This window comes from Mesoplodon densirostris, chromosome 4 (assembly GCF_025265405.1).
Source record: "Mesoplodon densirostris isolate mMesDen1 chromosome 4, mMesDen1 primary haplotype, whole genome shotgun sequence".
Classification (NCBI taxonomy): domain Eukaryota; kingdom Metazoa; phylum Chordata; class Mammalia; order Artiodactyla; family Ziphiidae; genus Mesoplodon; species Mesoplodon densirostris.
This window is the reverse complement of record NC_082664.1, coordinates 94,324,152-94,341,152: the sequence shown is the minus strand read 5'-3', so window position 1 is coordinate 94,341,152 and position 17,001 is coordinate 94,324,152. Positions and strand designations below refer to the sequence as shown.

The following is a 17,001-nucleotide window of genomic DNA, read 5'->3' as shown; positions in this document are numbered from 1 at the left end:
CGCCACCAGGGAAGCCCCTTCTGCCCATTTTTAAATCAGGTTGTTTGTTTTTTTGACAATGAGTTGTATGAGCTCTTTATATATTTTGGATATTTACTCTTAGCAGACATACCATTTGCAAATATCTTTCCTCATTGAGTATATTGTCTTTTTGTTTTGTTGATGGTTTCCTTTGCTGTGCAAAAGCTTTTAGTTTAATTAGGTTCATTTGTAATTTTTGCTTTTGTTTCTCTTGCCTGAGGAGAAAGATGCAAAAAAATGTTGTTAAGATTTACATCAAAAGTATATGCCTACGTTTTCTTCCAGAGTTATGGTTTTTAGTCTTAAATTTAGGTTTTTAGTCCATTTTGAGTTTGTTTTTATATATGGTGTGAGAAAATGTTCTAATCTAATTCTTTTACATGTAGTTTTTCAGTTTTCCCAACAGTGCTTATTGAAGAGACTGTCTTTCCTCATTATGTACTTCTACCTCCTTTATCCTAGATTAATTGACCATATGTGTGTGGGTTTATTTCTGGGCTCTCTATTCTGTGCCATTGGTCTATGTGTCTGTTGTTATGCCAGTACCATGCTGTTTTGATTACTATAGCTGTGTAGTGTAGTCTAGAGTCACAGAACATGACATCTCCAGCTTTGTTCTTTTTTCTCAAGATTGCTTTGAGTATTCAGGGTCTTTTGTGGTTTCATAAAAATTTTAGGATTATTTGTTCTAGTTCTATGAGAAAAGTCATGGGTATTTTGATAGGGCTTGCATTAAATCTGTAGATTGCTTTGGGTAGTATGGAAATTTTAATAATGTTCTTCTAATCCATGACCATGGGATACCTTTGAATTTCTTTGTATCATCTTCACTTTCCTTCATTAATGTCTTACAGTTTTCAGAGTATAGTTAAGTTTATTCACAGTTATTTTATCCTTTTTGATACAAGTGTAAAATGGAATTGTTTTCTTGTTTTCTCTTCCAATAGTTCATTATTAGTGTGCAAAAAACCAATCCATTTCTGTATATTGATCTTGTATCTCACAACTTTACTGAATTCATTTATTAGTTCTAATGGTTTTTTGGTAGAGACTTCAGGGTTTTCTAAATATAGTCATGTCATCTGCAAATAGTGATAGTTTTACTTCTTCCTTTCCAATTTGGTTGCCTTTTATTTCTTTTTCTTATTTCTGATTGCTGTGGCTAGGACTTCCAATACTGTGTTAGATAGAAATAGTGAGAGTGGGCATCCTTGCCTTGTTCATGATTTTAGAGGAAAACCTTTCAGTTTTTCACTATTGAGTACAATGTTAGCTGTGGATTTGTCATAAATGGCCTTTATATTGAGATATATTCCTTCTAAATTAACTGCTCTGTGGCATGTGGGATCTTCCCAGACCAAGGCTCAAACCCGTGTCCCCTGCATTGGTGGGCAGATTCTTAACCACTGTGCCACCAGGGAAGTCCTAAACTAACTTTTTTGAGAGTCTTTATCATGAATGGGTGTTGAATTTTGTCAAATGCTTGTTCTACATCTGTTGAGATGATCATGTAATTTTTATTTTTCATTTTGTTAATGTGGTATGTCACATTGATTTGTGGATATTTAACTATCCTTACATCCCTGGAATAAATCCCACTTGATCATGGTGTATGATCCATTTTATATGTTGCTGAATTTGGTTTGCTAATATTTTATTGAGGATTTTTGCATCTATATTCATCAGAAATATTTGCCTGTAATTTTCTTTTTTGTAATGTCTTTGCCTGGTTTGGGTATCATGGTGGCTTTAAAGAATGAATTTGGATGTGTTTCCTTCTCTTAGATTTTTTGGAATAGTTTGAGAAGGATAGGAGGATAGGGGAGTTTTCTGATTACTGATTTAATTTTAATACTAGTAGTCAGTCTGTTCAGATTATCTATTTCTTCCTGCTTCGGTCTTGGGAGATTGTATGTTTCTAGGAATTTATCCATTTCTTCTAGTCTGTCCAGTTTGTTGGCATATATCTGTTCATAGTACTCTCTTATGATTGTGTTTTTGTGATATCAGTTATAGCTTCTCCTCTTTCATTTCCTATTTTATTTATGTCCTCTCTCTTTTTTTCTTAATGAGCCTGGATAAAGGCTTACCAATGTTATTTATCTTTTCAAAAATCAGCTCTTGGTTTTATTGATTTTTTCTATTATTTTTTGGGGGGTCTCTTTTATTTATTTCCACTCTGATCTTTATTATTTCCTTCCTTCTGCTGACTTTGGACTTTGTTCTTCTTCTAATTCCTCTAGATGGTTGGTCAGGTTTTTTATTAGAGATTTTTCTTATTTCCTGAGATATGCCTATATTGCTATAAACTTCCCTCTTAGAACTGCTTTAGCTGCATCCCATAGATTTTAGAAAGTTGTGTTTTTATTTTCATTTTCATTTGTCTCAAGTTATTTTCTGATTTCTTTTGATTTCTTTGTTGACCTATTGGTTTTTTAGTAACATGTTGTTTAGTCTCCATGTGTTTGTGTTTTTCCCATTTTTCTTCCTGTAATTAACTTCTAGTTTCATACCATTGTGGTTGGAAAAGATACCTTAACTGTTTATTGTAATTATAGTTGATTTTATAATTTTTGTCTTTTAATCTTCATACTAGCTTATTTAAGTGGTTGATTCACAGCCTTTACTATATATGTGCCTTTACCAATGGGATTTTTCCCTTCCTTTAAGTTCTTATTTCTTGTTATAGCCTTTTCTTTTTCATGTAAAGAAGACCCTTTAACACTTCTTGTACAGTCAGTTTAGTATTATGAACTCTTTTAATTTTTGCTTATCTGAGAATCTCTATTTCTCTCCTTCAGTGCTGAATGACAACCTTGATGGGTAGAGTATCCTAAGTTGTAGACTTTTTCCTTTCAGCACATTAAATGTATCATGCTGCTCCCTTATGGCCTGCAAAGTTTCTGCTGAAAAATCAGCTTATAGCCTTATGGGGGTTCCCTTGTATGTAACTTTTTTTTTCTCTTGCTGCCTTTAGAATTCTCTCTTTACGTTTTGCCATTTTAACTATGATATGTCTTGGTGTGGGCCTCTTTGTTTTCATTTTCTTTGGGTCTCTCTGTGATTCCTGTACCTAGATATCTCTCTCCTTCATGTTTGGGAAGTTTTCAGCCATTATTTCATCAAATACATCTCTACCCCTTTCTCTCTTCTCCTTCTGGGACCCCTGTAATGTGAATGTTAGTACACTTGATATTGTCCAGAGGTTCCCTTAAACTATTCTCATTTTTTAAATATGTTTTTCTTTTTGCTATTCTGATTGTGTAATTTCTATTATTCTATCTTCCAGATAGCTCATGCATTCTTCTGTTATTACCTAATCTGCTGTTAATTCCTATAATGTATTTTTCAATTCAGTTATTGAATTCTTCAGCTCTGACTGGTTCTTTTTTCTAGTTTCTAGTTCTTTCTTAAAATTCTCATGGTGTTCATCTATTTTCTTCCACAAGTTCAGGTACCCTTCTTATTACTATTGCTTCGAGCTCTTTCTCAGGTAAATTGTTTATATCTGTTTCAATTGGAGTTTTTTTCAGGGGTGGTTTCTTGTTCTTTTGTTTGAAACATATTCTTCTTTCTTCTCATTTTGTTTAAATTTCTCTGTCTCTATGAAATTAGGTGAAACAGTTACCTATTCTGATCTTGAGGGTGTGTCCTTGTGTGGGAGTGTCCCTATGCAGTTTTCTTGTACCCAGAGGCTTTGCTAGGTGGCTGTACCTGAAGTAAGCAAGGGCCAGGTCTTTCCCTGAGGTGTGCTGGCAGCCACCACCTTGGTGGGAAGTAGGGCTGGAGCCAGAGCCAGGTGCAAGCTGGGACTTCTCCTTTGCTCAGTGTCCATCACTGCTCTATCAGGGGTGGGGTCCGGGTCCAAGAGGTTGGAACAGGAGCCCTGAGGGAGTTGGGTTTCTCCAGGGTTTCTCCACCTTGGTTTAGGGGTGTCTGGGGCCTGAGGGTTTGGGGCTGCACTTCTGTGCTGGTTTCACTTCTCCCCAGTGTGCTTACCTCGGTTAGACGTTGGGTTAGGCCAGAAGGGTTGGTGCTACACTAGTGAGCTGGCTCACTCAGTGTGGGAAGGGACACATGCTCGAGTGTGATAATTGTCTCTTCCCTGGAGCTAGTCTCACTCCCTCCTGATTGTGAGCAAGGATGCACTCTGGCAGTGGCAGTCTTTGCCCTGGAGCTAGTCTCACTCCCTCCCAAGTCTGTGCACCAAGGTGAATGCTGGTATGCTGGCAGTGGCTGCCAATACCCTGATCAAAGTGAAACTGCACCCCTTCAGATGTGACTTGAACCCAGCCATACTTCAGATGGGACTTGAACCCACAGCCTCTGACTTAGGAGAGGACTCAAACCCATTTGCACCTCAGCTGGGACTCAAACCCACAATCTTCTAACTGAAACCACACAACCCATCTCAGGACTTAATGAAGTTCAGGTTCTTTATGTCTCCGTGCAGAAGGAATACAGGGAGAGACAAAGTGATAGGCAAGAAGTAGGTTTATTAATATCCTTTGTAAATAATTTGCAGGAAAATGGGACATGAGAGGATGGTCATGTCCCAGGTCTTGGGTGAGTCCCTGGGATGGGCCTGCCAACTGAGGGTCTTTGACCTCACACAGAAGGAATTCAAGAGCGAGCCATAGTAAAATGAAGGCAGAGATACACATCCCATAGACAGAATGCTGACCATCTCAGAAGGCGAGAGCAGCCCTAGGAGAAACACTCCAAAGACAGAGTGTGGGCCATCTCAGAAGGTGAGAGAGGCCCCGAAATATGGGGTAGTTCGTTTTCATGGGCTGGGTAATTTCATAGGCTAATGAGTGGGAGGGTTATTCCAGCTATTTTGAGGAAGGGGTGGGGATTTCAAGGAATTGGGCCACTGCTCACATTTTGCCCTTTTATGGTTGGCCTCGGGACTGTCATGGCACCTGTGGGTGTGTCATTTAGTACATTAATGTATTACAGTGGGAGTATAATGAGGCTCAAGGTCTACTGGAAGTCAAATTTTCTGCCACCTTGGGCCTAGTTGGTTCTAACCAGTTTATGAAGTATCCTCAACAGCTATGCCATTCTTTTAAAGGTTGTGCCCTGACCCCTTCCCTTCTGTCTCAAAACCCTCACTCCCCAGGAAGGATCCCTGAGCCTGTGAAATAGCCCCCTCCTCTTCTGTGTCCTCTGCTAGGGATGCAGGTCCTGACCAGATCACTTCTCCCTTCCTACCAGATCGTGTGTGAATCTTTCCTCACAGCTTTGGTTGTAGAGGAGCCTTCCTGCTAGTTCCCAGTGAGAGTCATTCTGTATGTAGTTGTAGCTTTGATGTTTTCATGAGGGGAGGTGAGTCCAGCATCCTCCTATTCCATCACATTGAACCCACCCCAAGATGGTACATTTCTATTCATTTGCAACAACTACATTTATATATTGCTTAAATATTGGAATGCTTTGTAATGAGGTGTACTCATTATTCTGTCACTGAATTGGAATTGGTTTATCCATTCATTGAATGAATATTTGCTGACTGCTTATTCTGTGCCAGACACTGTTAAAGGTGCTTGGGATATGTAAGTGAACAAAATAGATAAGATCCATTTTTTTTAAATTAAGGACTAGTGAGGAGAAAAAGACAATGGGATAAACACAGTGGACTAAGGGAACTCTAAGGTTTATGGTGAGCAGTGAGAAGATTGGACAGATAAAGTAGAGCCAGTTGTTTGACACCTTCGGATGCTATTTTAAAGAATTTAAACTAAATCCAATAGTCAGTAAGCAGCTAACATGGATTCTTTAACTGACAACTGATACCATCAAAGTAGTATTTCAGGAAGATTAAGGAAATAGGTAGTATCTGAGATGGGCAGGAACTTGAAACAGAAGAATGATTAGGGAACAATTGCTAAACTCTAGACATGAGGTAATGAAGTTGTAAAGGACCAAGAAAGACATACATCTGAGATGTTGAAAAAGAAGAGGCTAGCTAGGTTTTGGTGATAACGGATAGTCAAAGAGAAGTAGAGGTAAGAATAAAGCTGACTAAATTTTGAGCATAAATTTCAGGGAAAATATTCATCCATTCTCACGTACAGAGGGTTGGAATATATATTGGGGAAAAGCTTTCTGAAAATCAAATTTGCAATTTACATTTTTAAAGGATTTAAAATTTATTGGTCTAATAATTCTGTTTCTTATAATTATCTTAATAAGATAATCATAAATATAAAGGAGTATGTACAAAAAAATCATATTTATGTTAGTGAAAAATTTGAAAAAACCAAAATAACCAACAATAGAAGATCAGTTAAGTCTCACCCAGCCTAGCTGGATCCATTAATTGGTTGATTAATAGAAAAAATTTAAAGTGGAGACTCATTAAGTTGATATGTACATATGCCTTAAGTATTTTCTTTACTTCAAACATAACTGTGTACATTCATTTGTCAATTTTTTATATGGGCTATTGTCTTTTCCATATCAATGGGCATATCATGCCCATTAAAATATTGTCTACGGTGTACAGTTAGAGTTTCTTTAAAATGGCATGAGAATTCAGTGATATCTGGCAAACATTCTGAGTGCATAATTCGAGACTTTTATTACTTTTTTTCCTGTTTTTTTCCCCATACCTAATTTAACATTTAAGTCTTTAATCACTTACATTTTTCCATTGCCCCTCCATAGGCCACTCTAAAGACTTTGGCTTTTATTCTAATATGGAAAACAGCTGCAGTTTTGAATGAGAAATTGCATTATCTGAGATATGATATAACAGAATCACTCTGGCTGCTCTGTGTGAGAATGGACTATGGTGTGTGTGTGGCAGGTGTTGGGAGTAGGGGGAGGGTGTCCTTTGTGCACTTTATACTCCATAATTGTTTCATTGCAAAAACAACTGTGGCTCTGTTTCCAGTGTTTGAATGTCCTTTTAGCCCCAATGTGAATAACAAAATATAGAGACAATAGGAAAACCAGGGATCCAAGAAGCACTGCAGACTTAGAAAATATGGAATTAGGTGGGAAGCAGCATAAGGCTTTTCAGGGTGTTTAGGGAAGAAACAAAGATAAAGAATCAGGTGTAATTCCTAAGAAGTCCTCTCCACCCCTGCTGCCATCATTTAGCTAATTGGTTCTCAAATGCATAGGCCCATTAGAATCTCCTGGAGAGCTTTAAGAATACCAGTGCCTGGGCCCCATCCCAGATATACTGATGCATTTGGTCTGGGGTGGGGCCTAGGTCTCATTATATATATATATATATATATATATATATATATATATATATATATATATATATATATAAATCCCAGGTGATTCCAATGTGCATCTTGCATTAAAACAAATTGTTTTTCAAGTCTGTTTAGCTCTTATCCTCATATGATATTGGGTAACTTGTGACTGATTACCTCCACCATGTAGGACAAAACTCTATGGCTTGAGGAATTTCAGCTGGCATTTATGATCTTATTCTCTTGAGGTAGGGTGGTGGAGGGGAAGGTTATCTTCATGTTGGGTCTGAAGGCAGGGTCATTTCCTTCATGCAGAGGCAAAGTGATGTTAGTTTTCCACCTACATTCGGAAATCTAAGAAGGCACAACTCAAGCTAATAGGCAGTACACGCTGTGGTTCAAACCTTTTCTCAATTATCCTATGTGGCATTTTACCATAAAGTATCCTTCAGGGAAGGATCAAATATGTTGCCACAGAGGATATACCTACTTCGTCTTTCTCTGCTGAATGGCTCACCACTGAAAGCCATGAATTACTCGTTATTAGGCCCTAAAGAATCCTGTCTTTGTGGCAGTGGCCTTAAAAACATTGTTTCTGACTTGTGATAGTCAGCCTTTAAGATGGCCTCCAGTGATTCCTGCTTTCTGGTTTGTATGCCTTTGTTAATTCCCCCCCCTTGAGTACAGGCAGAAGTGATGAGACACTTCTGAAGATTAGGCTATGAAATACTGTGACTTCCGTTTTAGGCACTCTTTTTCATTCTCTCTGATTCCTTGCTCCGTGGGAAACAAACTGCCATGTTGTAAGTGGAGCTATGGAGAGGCACAAGTGGCGAGGAAGTGGTATTTCAAACCCACAACCAATGAGGATCTATGGTTGATCCCTCTCTGAGTTGAGCATTGAGATAACAGATAACTGCAGTTCTGGCCAACACCTTGATTGCAGCCTTATAGAAGATTCTAGCTAGAGACAACTAGCTAAACCACACCCAGGTCCCTAACTGCATTAACTATGAGATAGTGAAAACTTGCTGTTTAAGCCATTAAGTTTTAGGATAATTTGTTACACAACAATAGATAACTAATACGTGTCTGGCTGGACTTATCAAGAGAAAGGCCTTCCATCTTCATGCTAAATGTTATTATTCATTTCACATTTCAATTATTAGACTATAAGTTCTATTCATATGAAAAGAAAATAAATTTTTATCATCTCATAAATTCAATTTGAGGATTTGGAAACTCCTGAAATTGAAGAGACTAGGACTTTCTCTGTTGTTTTCTGGCAAATCTTCTCAACTCAGGAGAAAGTAAGGAGGACCTTCAAGATGGCGGAGGAGTAAGACATGAAGATCACCTTCCTCCCCACAAATACATCAAAAATACGTCTACATGTAGAACAACTCCTACAGAACACCTACTGAATTCTGGCATAAGACCTCAGACTTCCCAAAAGGCAAGAAACTCCCCACGTACCTGGGCAGAGCAAAGGAAAAAACAGAGACAAAAGAATAGGGATGGGACCTGCACCTCTGGGAGGGAGCTGTGAAGGAGGAAAAAGTACCACACACTAGGAAGCCCCATCTCTGGTGGAAATGGGGTGTGTGTTGGGGGGAAGCTTCAGAGCCACAGAGGAGAGTGAAGCAACAGGGGTACAGACAGCAAAGCAAAGAGATTCCCGCACAGAGGATCAGTGCCGACCAGCACTCAACAGCCTGAGAGGCTTCTCTGCTCACCCGCAGGGGCGGTTGGGGGCTGGGAGCTGAGGCTCGGGCTTCGGAGTTCAGATCCCAGGGAGAGGACTGGGGTTGGCTGCGTGAACACAGCCTGAAGGGGGCTAGTGAGCCACAGCTAACCTGGGGGGAGTCCGGGAAAAATCTGAAACTACCTAAGACTCAAGAGACCATTGTTCGGGGTGTGCGAGGAGATTCAGAATACCACCTAAACGAGCTTCACAGATGGTGTGAGCCACGGCCATCAGCGCAGACACCAGAGACGGGCATGAAATGCTAAGGCTGCTGCCACAGCAACCAAAAAGGCTGTGTCTAATTGGTAATTACCATTCCTATTAATTGATATTTATTGGACATTCCATCCAAAACAACAGAATACACTTTCTTCTGAAGTGCTCATGGAACATTCTGCAGGATAGATCCTATCTTGGGTCACAAATCAAGCCTTGGTGAGTTTAAGAAAATTGAAATTGTATCAAGCACCTTTTCCGACCACAACGCTATGAGACTAGATATCAATTACAGGAAAAAAACTAAAAATACAAAAACATGGAGGCTAAACAATACACTACTAAATAACCAAGAGATTACTGAAGAAATCAAGAGGAAACCAAAAAATACCTAGAAACAAATGACAATGAAAACATGACGAACCAAAACCTATGGGATACAGCAAAAGAAGTTCTAAGAGGGAAGTTTATAGCAATACAATCCTACCTAAAGAAAGAAGGAACATCTCACATAAACAACCTAACTTTAAACCTAAAGCAATTAGAGAAAATACAAAAGAAAAACCAACCCAAAGTTAGCAGAAGGAAAGAAATCATGAAGATCAGATCAGAAATAAATGAAAAAGAAATGAAGGAAACGATAGCAAAGATCAATAAAAGTAAAAGCTGGTTCTTTGAGAAGATAAACAAAATTGATAAACCTTTAGCCAGACTCATCAAGAAAAAAAGGGAGAAGACTCAAATCAACAGAATTAGAAACGAAAAAGGAGAAGATAACAACTGACACTGCAGAAATACAAAGGATCATGAGAGATTACTACAAACAACTATATGCCAACAAAATGGACAACCTGGAAGAAATGGACAAATTCTTAGAAAAGCACAACCTTCTGAGCCTGGACCAGGAAGAAATAGAAAATATAAACAGACCAATCACAAGCACTGAAATTGAGACTGTGATTAAAAATCTTCCAACAAACAAAAGCCCGGGACCAGATGGCTTCACAAGTGAATTCTATCAAATGTTTAGAGAAGAGCTAACATCTATCCTTCTCAAACTCTTCCAAAATATAGCAGAGGGAGGAGCATTCCCAAACTCATTCTATGAGGCCACCATCACCCCGATACCAAAACCAAAGATGTCACAAAGAACGGAAACTACAGGCCAATATCATTGATACACATAGATGCAAAAATCCTCAACAAAATACTAGCAAACAGAATCCAACAGCACATTAAAAGGATCATACAACATGATCAAGTGGGGTTTATCCCAGGAATACAAGGATTCTTCAGTATATGCAAGTCAATCAATGTGATACTCCATGTTAACAAACTGAAGGATAAAAACCATATGATCATCTCAATAAATGCAGAAAAAGCTTTCAACAAAGTTCACCACCCATTTATGAAAACAACCCTCCAGAAAGAAGGCATAGAGAGAACTTACCTCAACATAATAAAGGCCATATATGACAAACCCAAAGCCAACATCGTTCTCAATGGTGAAAAGCTGAAACCATTTCCTCTAAGATCAGGAACAAGACAAGGTTGTCCACTCTCACCACTATTATTCAACATAGTTTTGGTAGTTTTAGCCCCAGCAATCAGAGAAGAAAAAGTAATAAAAGGAATCCAAATAGAAAAAGAAGTAAAGCTGTCACTGTTTGCAGATGACATGATACTATACATAGAAATCCTAAAGAGGCTACCAAAAAACTACTAGAGCTAATCAATGAATTTGGTAAAGTAGCAGTATACAAAATTAATGCACAGAAATCTCTTGCATTCCTACACACTAATGATGTAAAATCTGAAAGAGAAATTAAGGAAACAATCCCATTTAGCACTGCAACAAAAGAATAACATACCTAGGAATAAACCTACCTAAGGAGCCAAAGACCTGTGCAGAAAACTATAAGACACTAATGAAAGAAATTAAAGATGATGCAAACAGATGGAGAGATATGCCATGTTCTTAGATTGGAAGAATCAACACTGTGAAAATGACTGTACTACCCAAAGCAATCTACAGATTCAGTGCAATCCCTATTAAACTACCAATGTCATTTTTCACAAAACTAGAACAAAAAATTTCACAATTTGTATGGTAACACAAAAGACCATGAATAGCCAAAGCAGTCTTGAGAAAGAAAAATGGAGCTGGAGGAATCAGGCTCCCATCTTCAGACTATACTACAAAGCTACAGTAATCAAGACAATATGGTACTGGCACAAATCAGAAATATAGATCATGGAGCAGGATAGAAAGCCCAGAGATAAACCAACGCACATATAGTCACCTTATTTTTGATGAAGGTGGCAAGAATAAACAATGGAGAAAAGACAGCCTCTTCAATAAGTGGTGCTGGGAAAACTGGACAGCTACATGTAAAAGAATGAAATTTGAACACTCTCTCTTACCATACATGAAAATAAACTGAAAATGGATTACAGACCTAAATGTGAGGCCAGACACTATCAAACTCTTAGAGGAAAACATAGGCAGAACAGTCTATGACATAAATCACAGCAAGATCCTTTTTGACCCACCTCCTAGAGAAATGGAAATAAAAACAAAAATAAACAAATGGGACCTAATGGAACTTAAAACTTTTGTACAGCAAAGGAAACCATAAACAAGACAAAAAGACAACTCTCAAAATGGAAGAAAATATTTGCAAACGAAGCAACTGACAAAGGATTAATCTCCAAAATTTACAAGCAGCTCATGCAGTTCAATATCCAAAAAACAAACAACTGAATCCAAAAATGGGCAGAAGACATAAATAGACATTTCTCTAAAGAAGATATACAGATAGCCAACAAACATGTGAAAGGATGCTCAACATCACTAATCATTAGAGAAATGCAAATCAAAACTAAAACGAGGTATCACCTCACACCAGTCAGAATGGCCATCATCAGAAAATCTCCAAACAATAAATGCTGGAGAGGGTGTGGAGATAGGGTACCCTCTTGCACTATTGGTGGGAATGTAAACTTATCCAGCCACTATGGAGAACAGTATGGAGGTTCCTTAAAAAACTAAAAATAGAACTACCATACGACCCAGCAATCCTACTACTGGGCATATACCCTCAGAAAACCATAATTCAAAAAGAGTCATGTACCAAAATGTTCATAGCAGCCCTATTTACAATAGCCCGGAGATGGAAACAACCTAAGTGTCCATCATCGGATGAATGCGTAAAGAAGATGTGGCACATATATACAATGGAATATTACTCAGCCATAAAAAGAAACGAAATTGAGCTATTTGTAATGAGGTGGATGGACCTAGAGCCTGTCATACAGAGTGAAGTAAGTCAGAAAGAGAAAGACAAATACTGTATGCTGACACATATATATGGAATTTAAGAAAAAAAATGTCATGAAGAACATAGGGGTAAGACAGGAATAAAGACACAGACCTACTAGAGAATGGACTTGAGGATATGGGGAGGGGGAAGGGTAAGCTGTGACAAAGTGAAAGAGCGGCATGGACATATATACACTACCAAACGTAAGGTAGATAGCTAGTGGGAAGCAGCCGCATAGCACAGGGAGATCAGCTCGGTGCTTTGTGACCGCCTGGAGGGGTGGGATAGGGAGGGTGGGAGGGAGACACAAAAGGGAGGGGATATGGGAACATATGTATATGTATAACTGATTAAATTTGTTATAAAGCAAAAAAAAAAATTGAATAGGAGTCAGAATTAGAAATTTCATCATTTTTCCCTCCTTTTGAGTCAAATATGACAGTATAGACTATTATATAAGAAAGTAAAAAAAGTGCCAAAACATGTCACATTTGCATGCAAATGTAAAGGTTATATCTCAATAGGAATATTTTTTTAAAAGACCACTAACTAATAATCCTAATCATCCAAGAGTAGGAAGTACATGCTGAATGACCTAGACTCTTGTGGGCAGCTCTGAACCTAACCAGCTATGTGATTTGGGATCTGTTACAATCTCAATTTCCTGGTCTACAAATGAATAGTAAGGAATAAGGCCGCTTGCAGTTTTTAGATTCTTGAATTCTAAGTGTATGTAACTAGTGCAGATTTTGTTTTCTAAAATTTTCACGTTAAGTGTAAAAAAAAGGGGGGAGGGAGGATAAAGAATTATAAGTAAGTGTTTCTAGAAACACTACTGGATTGGACTTACTGCTAAATGTTGGTTAATTCAGCATTGCTTTGTAATTTGTTCATAACTATAACTCTATAGTCAGAGTATTTGGTCCTAATATAGCTCATATCTTATATACATACACACTGTTTCTGTTTAAATTTCCATATAATCATGTTTCACTCTAACTTTTTAAAATAAAGTACAGTTAGTCTCATTATGAATTTTCTTTGATACTCAAACATTGAGTGAATTCATATAAAAGATTGATTATGGACAGACACTCTGCTAGACACTAAGGAAACAAATATGAAAAACATAGATCCTCAAGAAAAAAACACACACACATAGGTCCTCTTCTGCTCTCAGTATGCTCACAAGACACCAGTAACAGAAGCCTGATCTAGGAACCTAGGCTAGCAAGGCCCTTGAATCATACAACAGTTAAGAATATCATTCATGGCATTTCCCCAGAGTATATCTGAGGAAGGGCAATTTTTTCTAGCTTCCTGCAGCCTCATCATGTAGGTTGAGTGACAAGAAAATCAAATGAACCTGTTATTTCTGTTAACTTAGCCTTTTCATGTAACTCTCTCATAAATGTATTTTCAGTTAATATTTGTATAAAATAAAGGGACTTAAAAGACAAATATTTTGAAATTAAAACCACCCTTATTAGCATACCACTAATTTAATTTCGATAAATGTTGGCCTTCTACTGATGAACAATAAAGTGCTAAAAAGATCTGCCAATGCCAGGATTATGAAGTAGAAATTTATCTTTTCAGTAAGTCCATTATCTGTAGCCTGACTTCAAGCCTTCATTGCTATTCAGGGCCTCAAATCCCTAAGTATAGACTCTACTTTGGGCATTGTGCTCTTGCCATTGAACAGGAAAACAACTTTCAATGCTGCCATATTTTGAATGGCAGAGATTTCTAGAGATTAGAAAAACTACTAACTTTAAATATGCATATTTTTTGAATGTTGTACTGTTCTACTCATGAACTCAAATATAGTTTAACTTTAAAATCCTGTAAGTTCTTTTATCTACAGTGATTTTACTTATAAGATCCAATTTAGTTGACAAGAGTATGTGGCAAAACATATTTCACATTTTTGTATTGTTCCCTGTGAGACGTCTATTGTAAGAATTGCTGCAGGCTGTCATTTTTGTCTGCTGTCCAGGATTTGCTGGCCTGAGTGCTGTGTACTAGACTTGGTGTTGCTCATGAGGGGGAGGGGGAACTTGCAATTGAGCCAGACGGTTTTGTTATTGCTTTAGAATTAAAAGCATATGAAACAGATACAACTTATTAAGGTTTTTTTTATAAATAACATAAACTTAAATAACAAAACAGTAAAGTTCAAATACAACTTAAAATAGAGTTTAATGCGGTAACCACAGGAAAAAAGCATGATTATTTGTGGGAAGAACATTATTAAAAGCCATATTCCCAAATATGAATTATACAAAAGATAGATTATGTTACTTGAAAAAAACATAAAAGATTTTTGAATTTTACTTTTAGGGATTATAAAATGTTATTTTGTGGTGAGTGAGATGAAGTACAGTATTATCATCATTATTGCTATTTTATATACAAGATTTTTGAAAACATCCTTTAAGCAATACCCTTTCAATTGGGAGCAGCATTAGGAATTTTGTTCTTGTTAATAGGTACAAGCATGTTCTAATCTTATACTCTTGTAAAACTACCTCTTTGATTCATTTCCATAATAGAATTTTTTAGAATATTCCTTCTTTTCTGATTAGAATTTAAGTGGTTCACAACTTTTCACTAGAAAGCGTTCAGATACTGCTCATATTCCATAGTTAGTGTTGGCTTGATTATCTGACAAATCATTCCAGCAGCTTTTAGGTCTGACACATCTTATATAACATCATCTGCATTATTATTATTATAGCAGCCATTTTATAAGCAGATAGGAATATTTAAATAATCATTATCAGATAATCAAATCTAACAATCTTAAGGGTAAATTAATTTAAGAAAAAAACATTACTATTACTGACATCATGATTGTACAACCAGTTTTACAATTTTTTACAACTTTTAGTTACTAAATCTGATTTTTGTGTATATTTTTTCAAATCTTTCTTTAATGCAGTCTCTTAAAATAAACATAAATGCGCAAGTCCAGCTTGATCAGTTTTTCAGTAGTTTTCCAGCCTTTCTTGGTTACTTTAAAAAAAAAAAGAAAAGAAAAGAAAAAAGGAAGAAAACAGTCCACTTAAAGAAATCTCCCTGCTGGAACTGGTTTCTTATATGCCATATATGATTAGGTTATTGCCATAGGAAGAAAGTGGGCTGTTTTTTGTTCTTTCTTCGTTTTTTTCCCTCTTACAGGAACCCCCTTTTGATTTAAGGCAACAAACATTTCTCCTCCACTGTGTGTCCATTTAGCTGATGCATATGTGTTGTAGTGGTTTTCCAGAATTAATTCTTTGAAGTTACAATCTTCATTGCATTCTTTCTGCAAAGAACAACAAACAAACAGCATTATCCAAATGATTTTTGGAGGGACTCAATTAGACAAAGAATAAGCAGTAATATTTGGTAGAATTAAAACATACATGACTTCTTTTGAGCAGACATAATGCAGTTTGTTATATATACTTAGCATATTTGAAAAAAGATTAAATTTTTTAAAAGATAAAATGATACACATTTAGTTATGCAACATAGCTTCAAACATGTAGCTTTTTGGCAGTCAGTTGCTACTATTCTTAAGTATTAAGAGCTATTTCCCCCTAATTAACAGCTCTCATGTTACTATGCCCAAGTCACTCTTTCCCTAACACTGATATTTTGATACAATTAGCAGAGCCTCTGCCTCCCTCAGCTGAAGGACATATTTCACAACTTTTCTTCATTTACTATTACACTGCCTGTGATATTGATGGAAAATAAAAAGTTAATTTGTTCATCCAACTCTTCATTCATTCACTTAAACCTGTATTTTTATGTAGTCTGTGCCAGGAATACAAAGGAAAGTCAATTATACTTTGTTATAGTGGGATGAACTATTGCATATTTCATGTTATAATAAAGTGAGAACAATAGGAATGCTTACAGTTCAAAGCCCATGATTGTGAGATTGATGTTGATAAACAAACGTCTGGATTTTTTTCCCCCAAGAATTTTCATGTCAGCAAAGTGCAAATTGGGTGAACTTTAACAAAAAGAGCTTTAATACTGACAGATGGACATTTTAGATTTTAAGAATCTAAAGTACAAATGGAATCTTAGAGCTGGAAGGATCCTTAGAGGTGAGTTAATCCGACTTGTTTTACAGATGAAGAAACCAAAGTCCAGAGAACTTAAGCAAATTGTCCAAGATCACAGAGAAAATTTAATTCTTAAGTATAAAATGTTTTAATGAAATCATTGAATTATGTAGTTTGAGAGGAATTAATTTCATTTTTACTTTTCAGAAAGGGAAAATATTTTTGACAAAAATAAGTTTGAGAAACGAAGTCTAAGCTATCAATTATCAATACCTTTGCATAGAGTTTTCCTTCCTTGTTCATTGCAAGATAATATTCACTTTCCACTCCTTTGATTGCTACAATTCCTACAGCCACTGTCCTGATTTCCATGATGTCTGCAAGGAATCACAGAAAGATATGTCAGTTATTCA

At 36.8% G+C, this 17,001-nt stretch overlaps 2 protein-coding genes across 6 annotated transcripts in view; one reads left to right on the top strand and one right to left on the bottom strand.

Annotated features, from left to right (window-relative positions):
• Positions 1-17,001, top strand: part of FAM227B (family with sequence similarity 227 member B) — a 248,255-nt gene that overhangs the window by 90,449 nt on the left and 140,805 nt on the right. The gene's annotated exons all lie outside the window — the stretch shown is intronic.
• FGF7 (fibroblast growth factor 7) overlaps positions 14,423-17,001 on the bottom strand; it is a 63,124-nt gene continuing 60,545 nt past the window's right edge. The window contains exons 3-4 of the mRNA XM_060096813.1: positions 16,862-16,965; positions 14,423-15,834 (exon numbers count right to left, since the gene is read on the bottom strand). Coding sequence (XP_059952796.1) covers positions 15,640-15,834; positions 16,862-16,965 — 299 coding nt within the window. The 3' untranslated portion in view covers positions 14,423-15,639. The remainder of the gene's footprint in view (positions 15,835-16,861; positions 16,966-17,001) is intronic.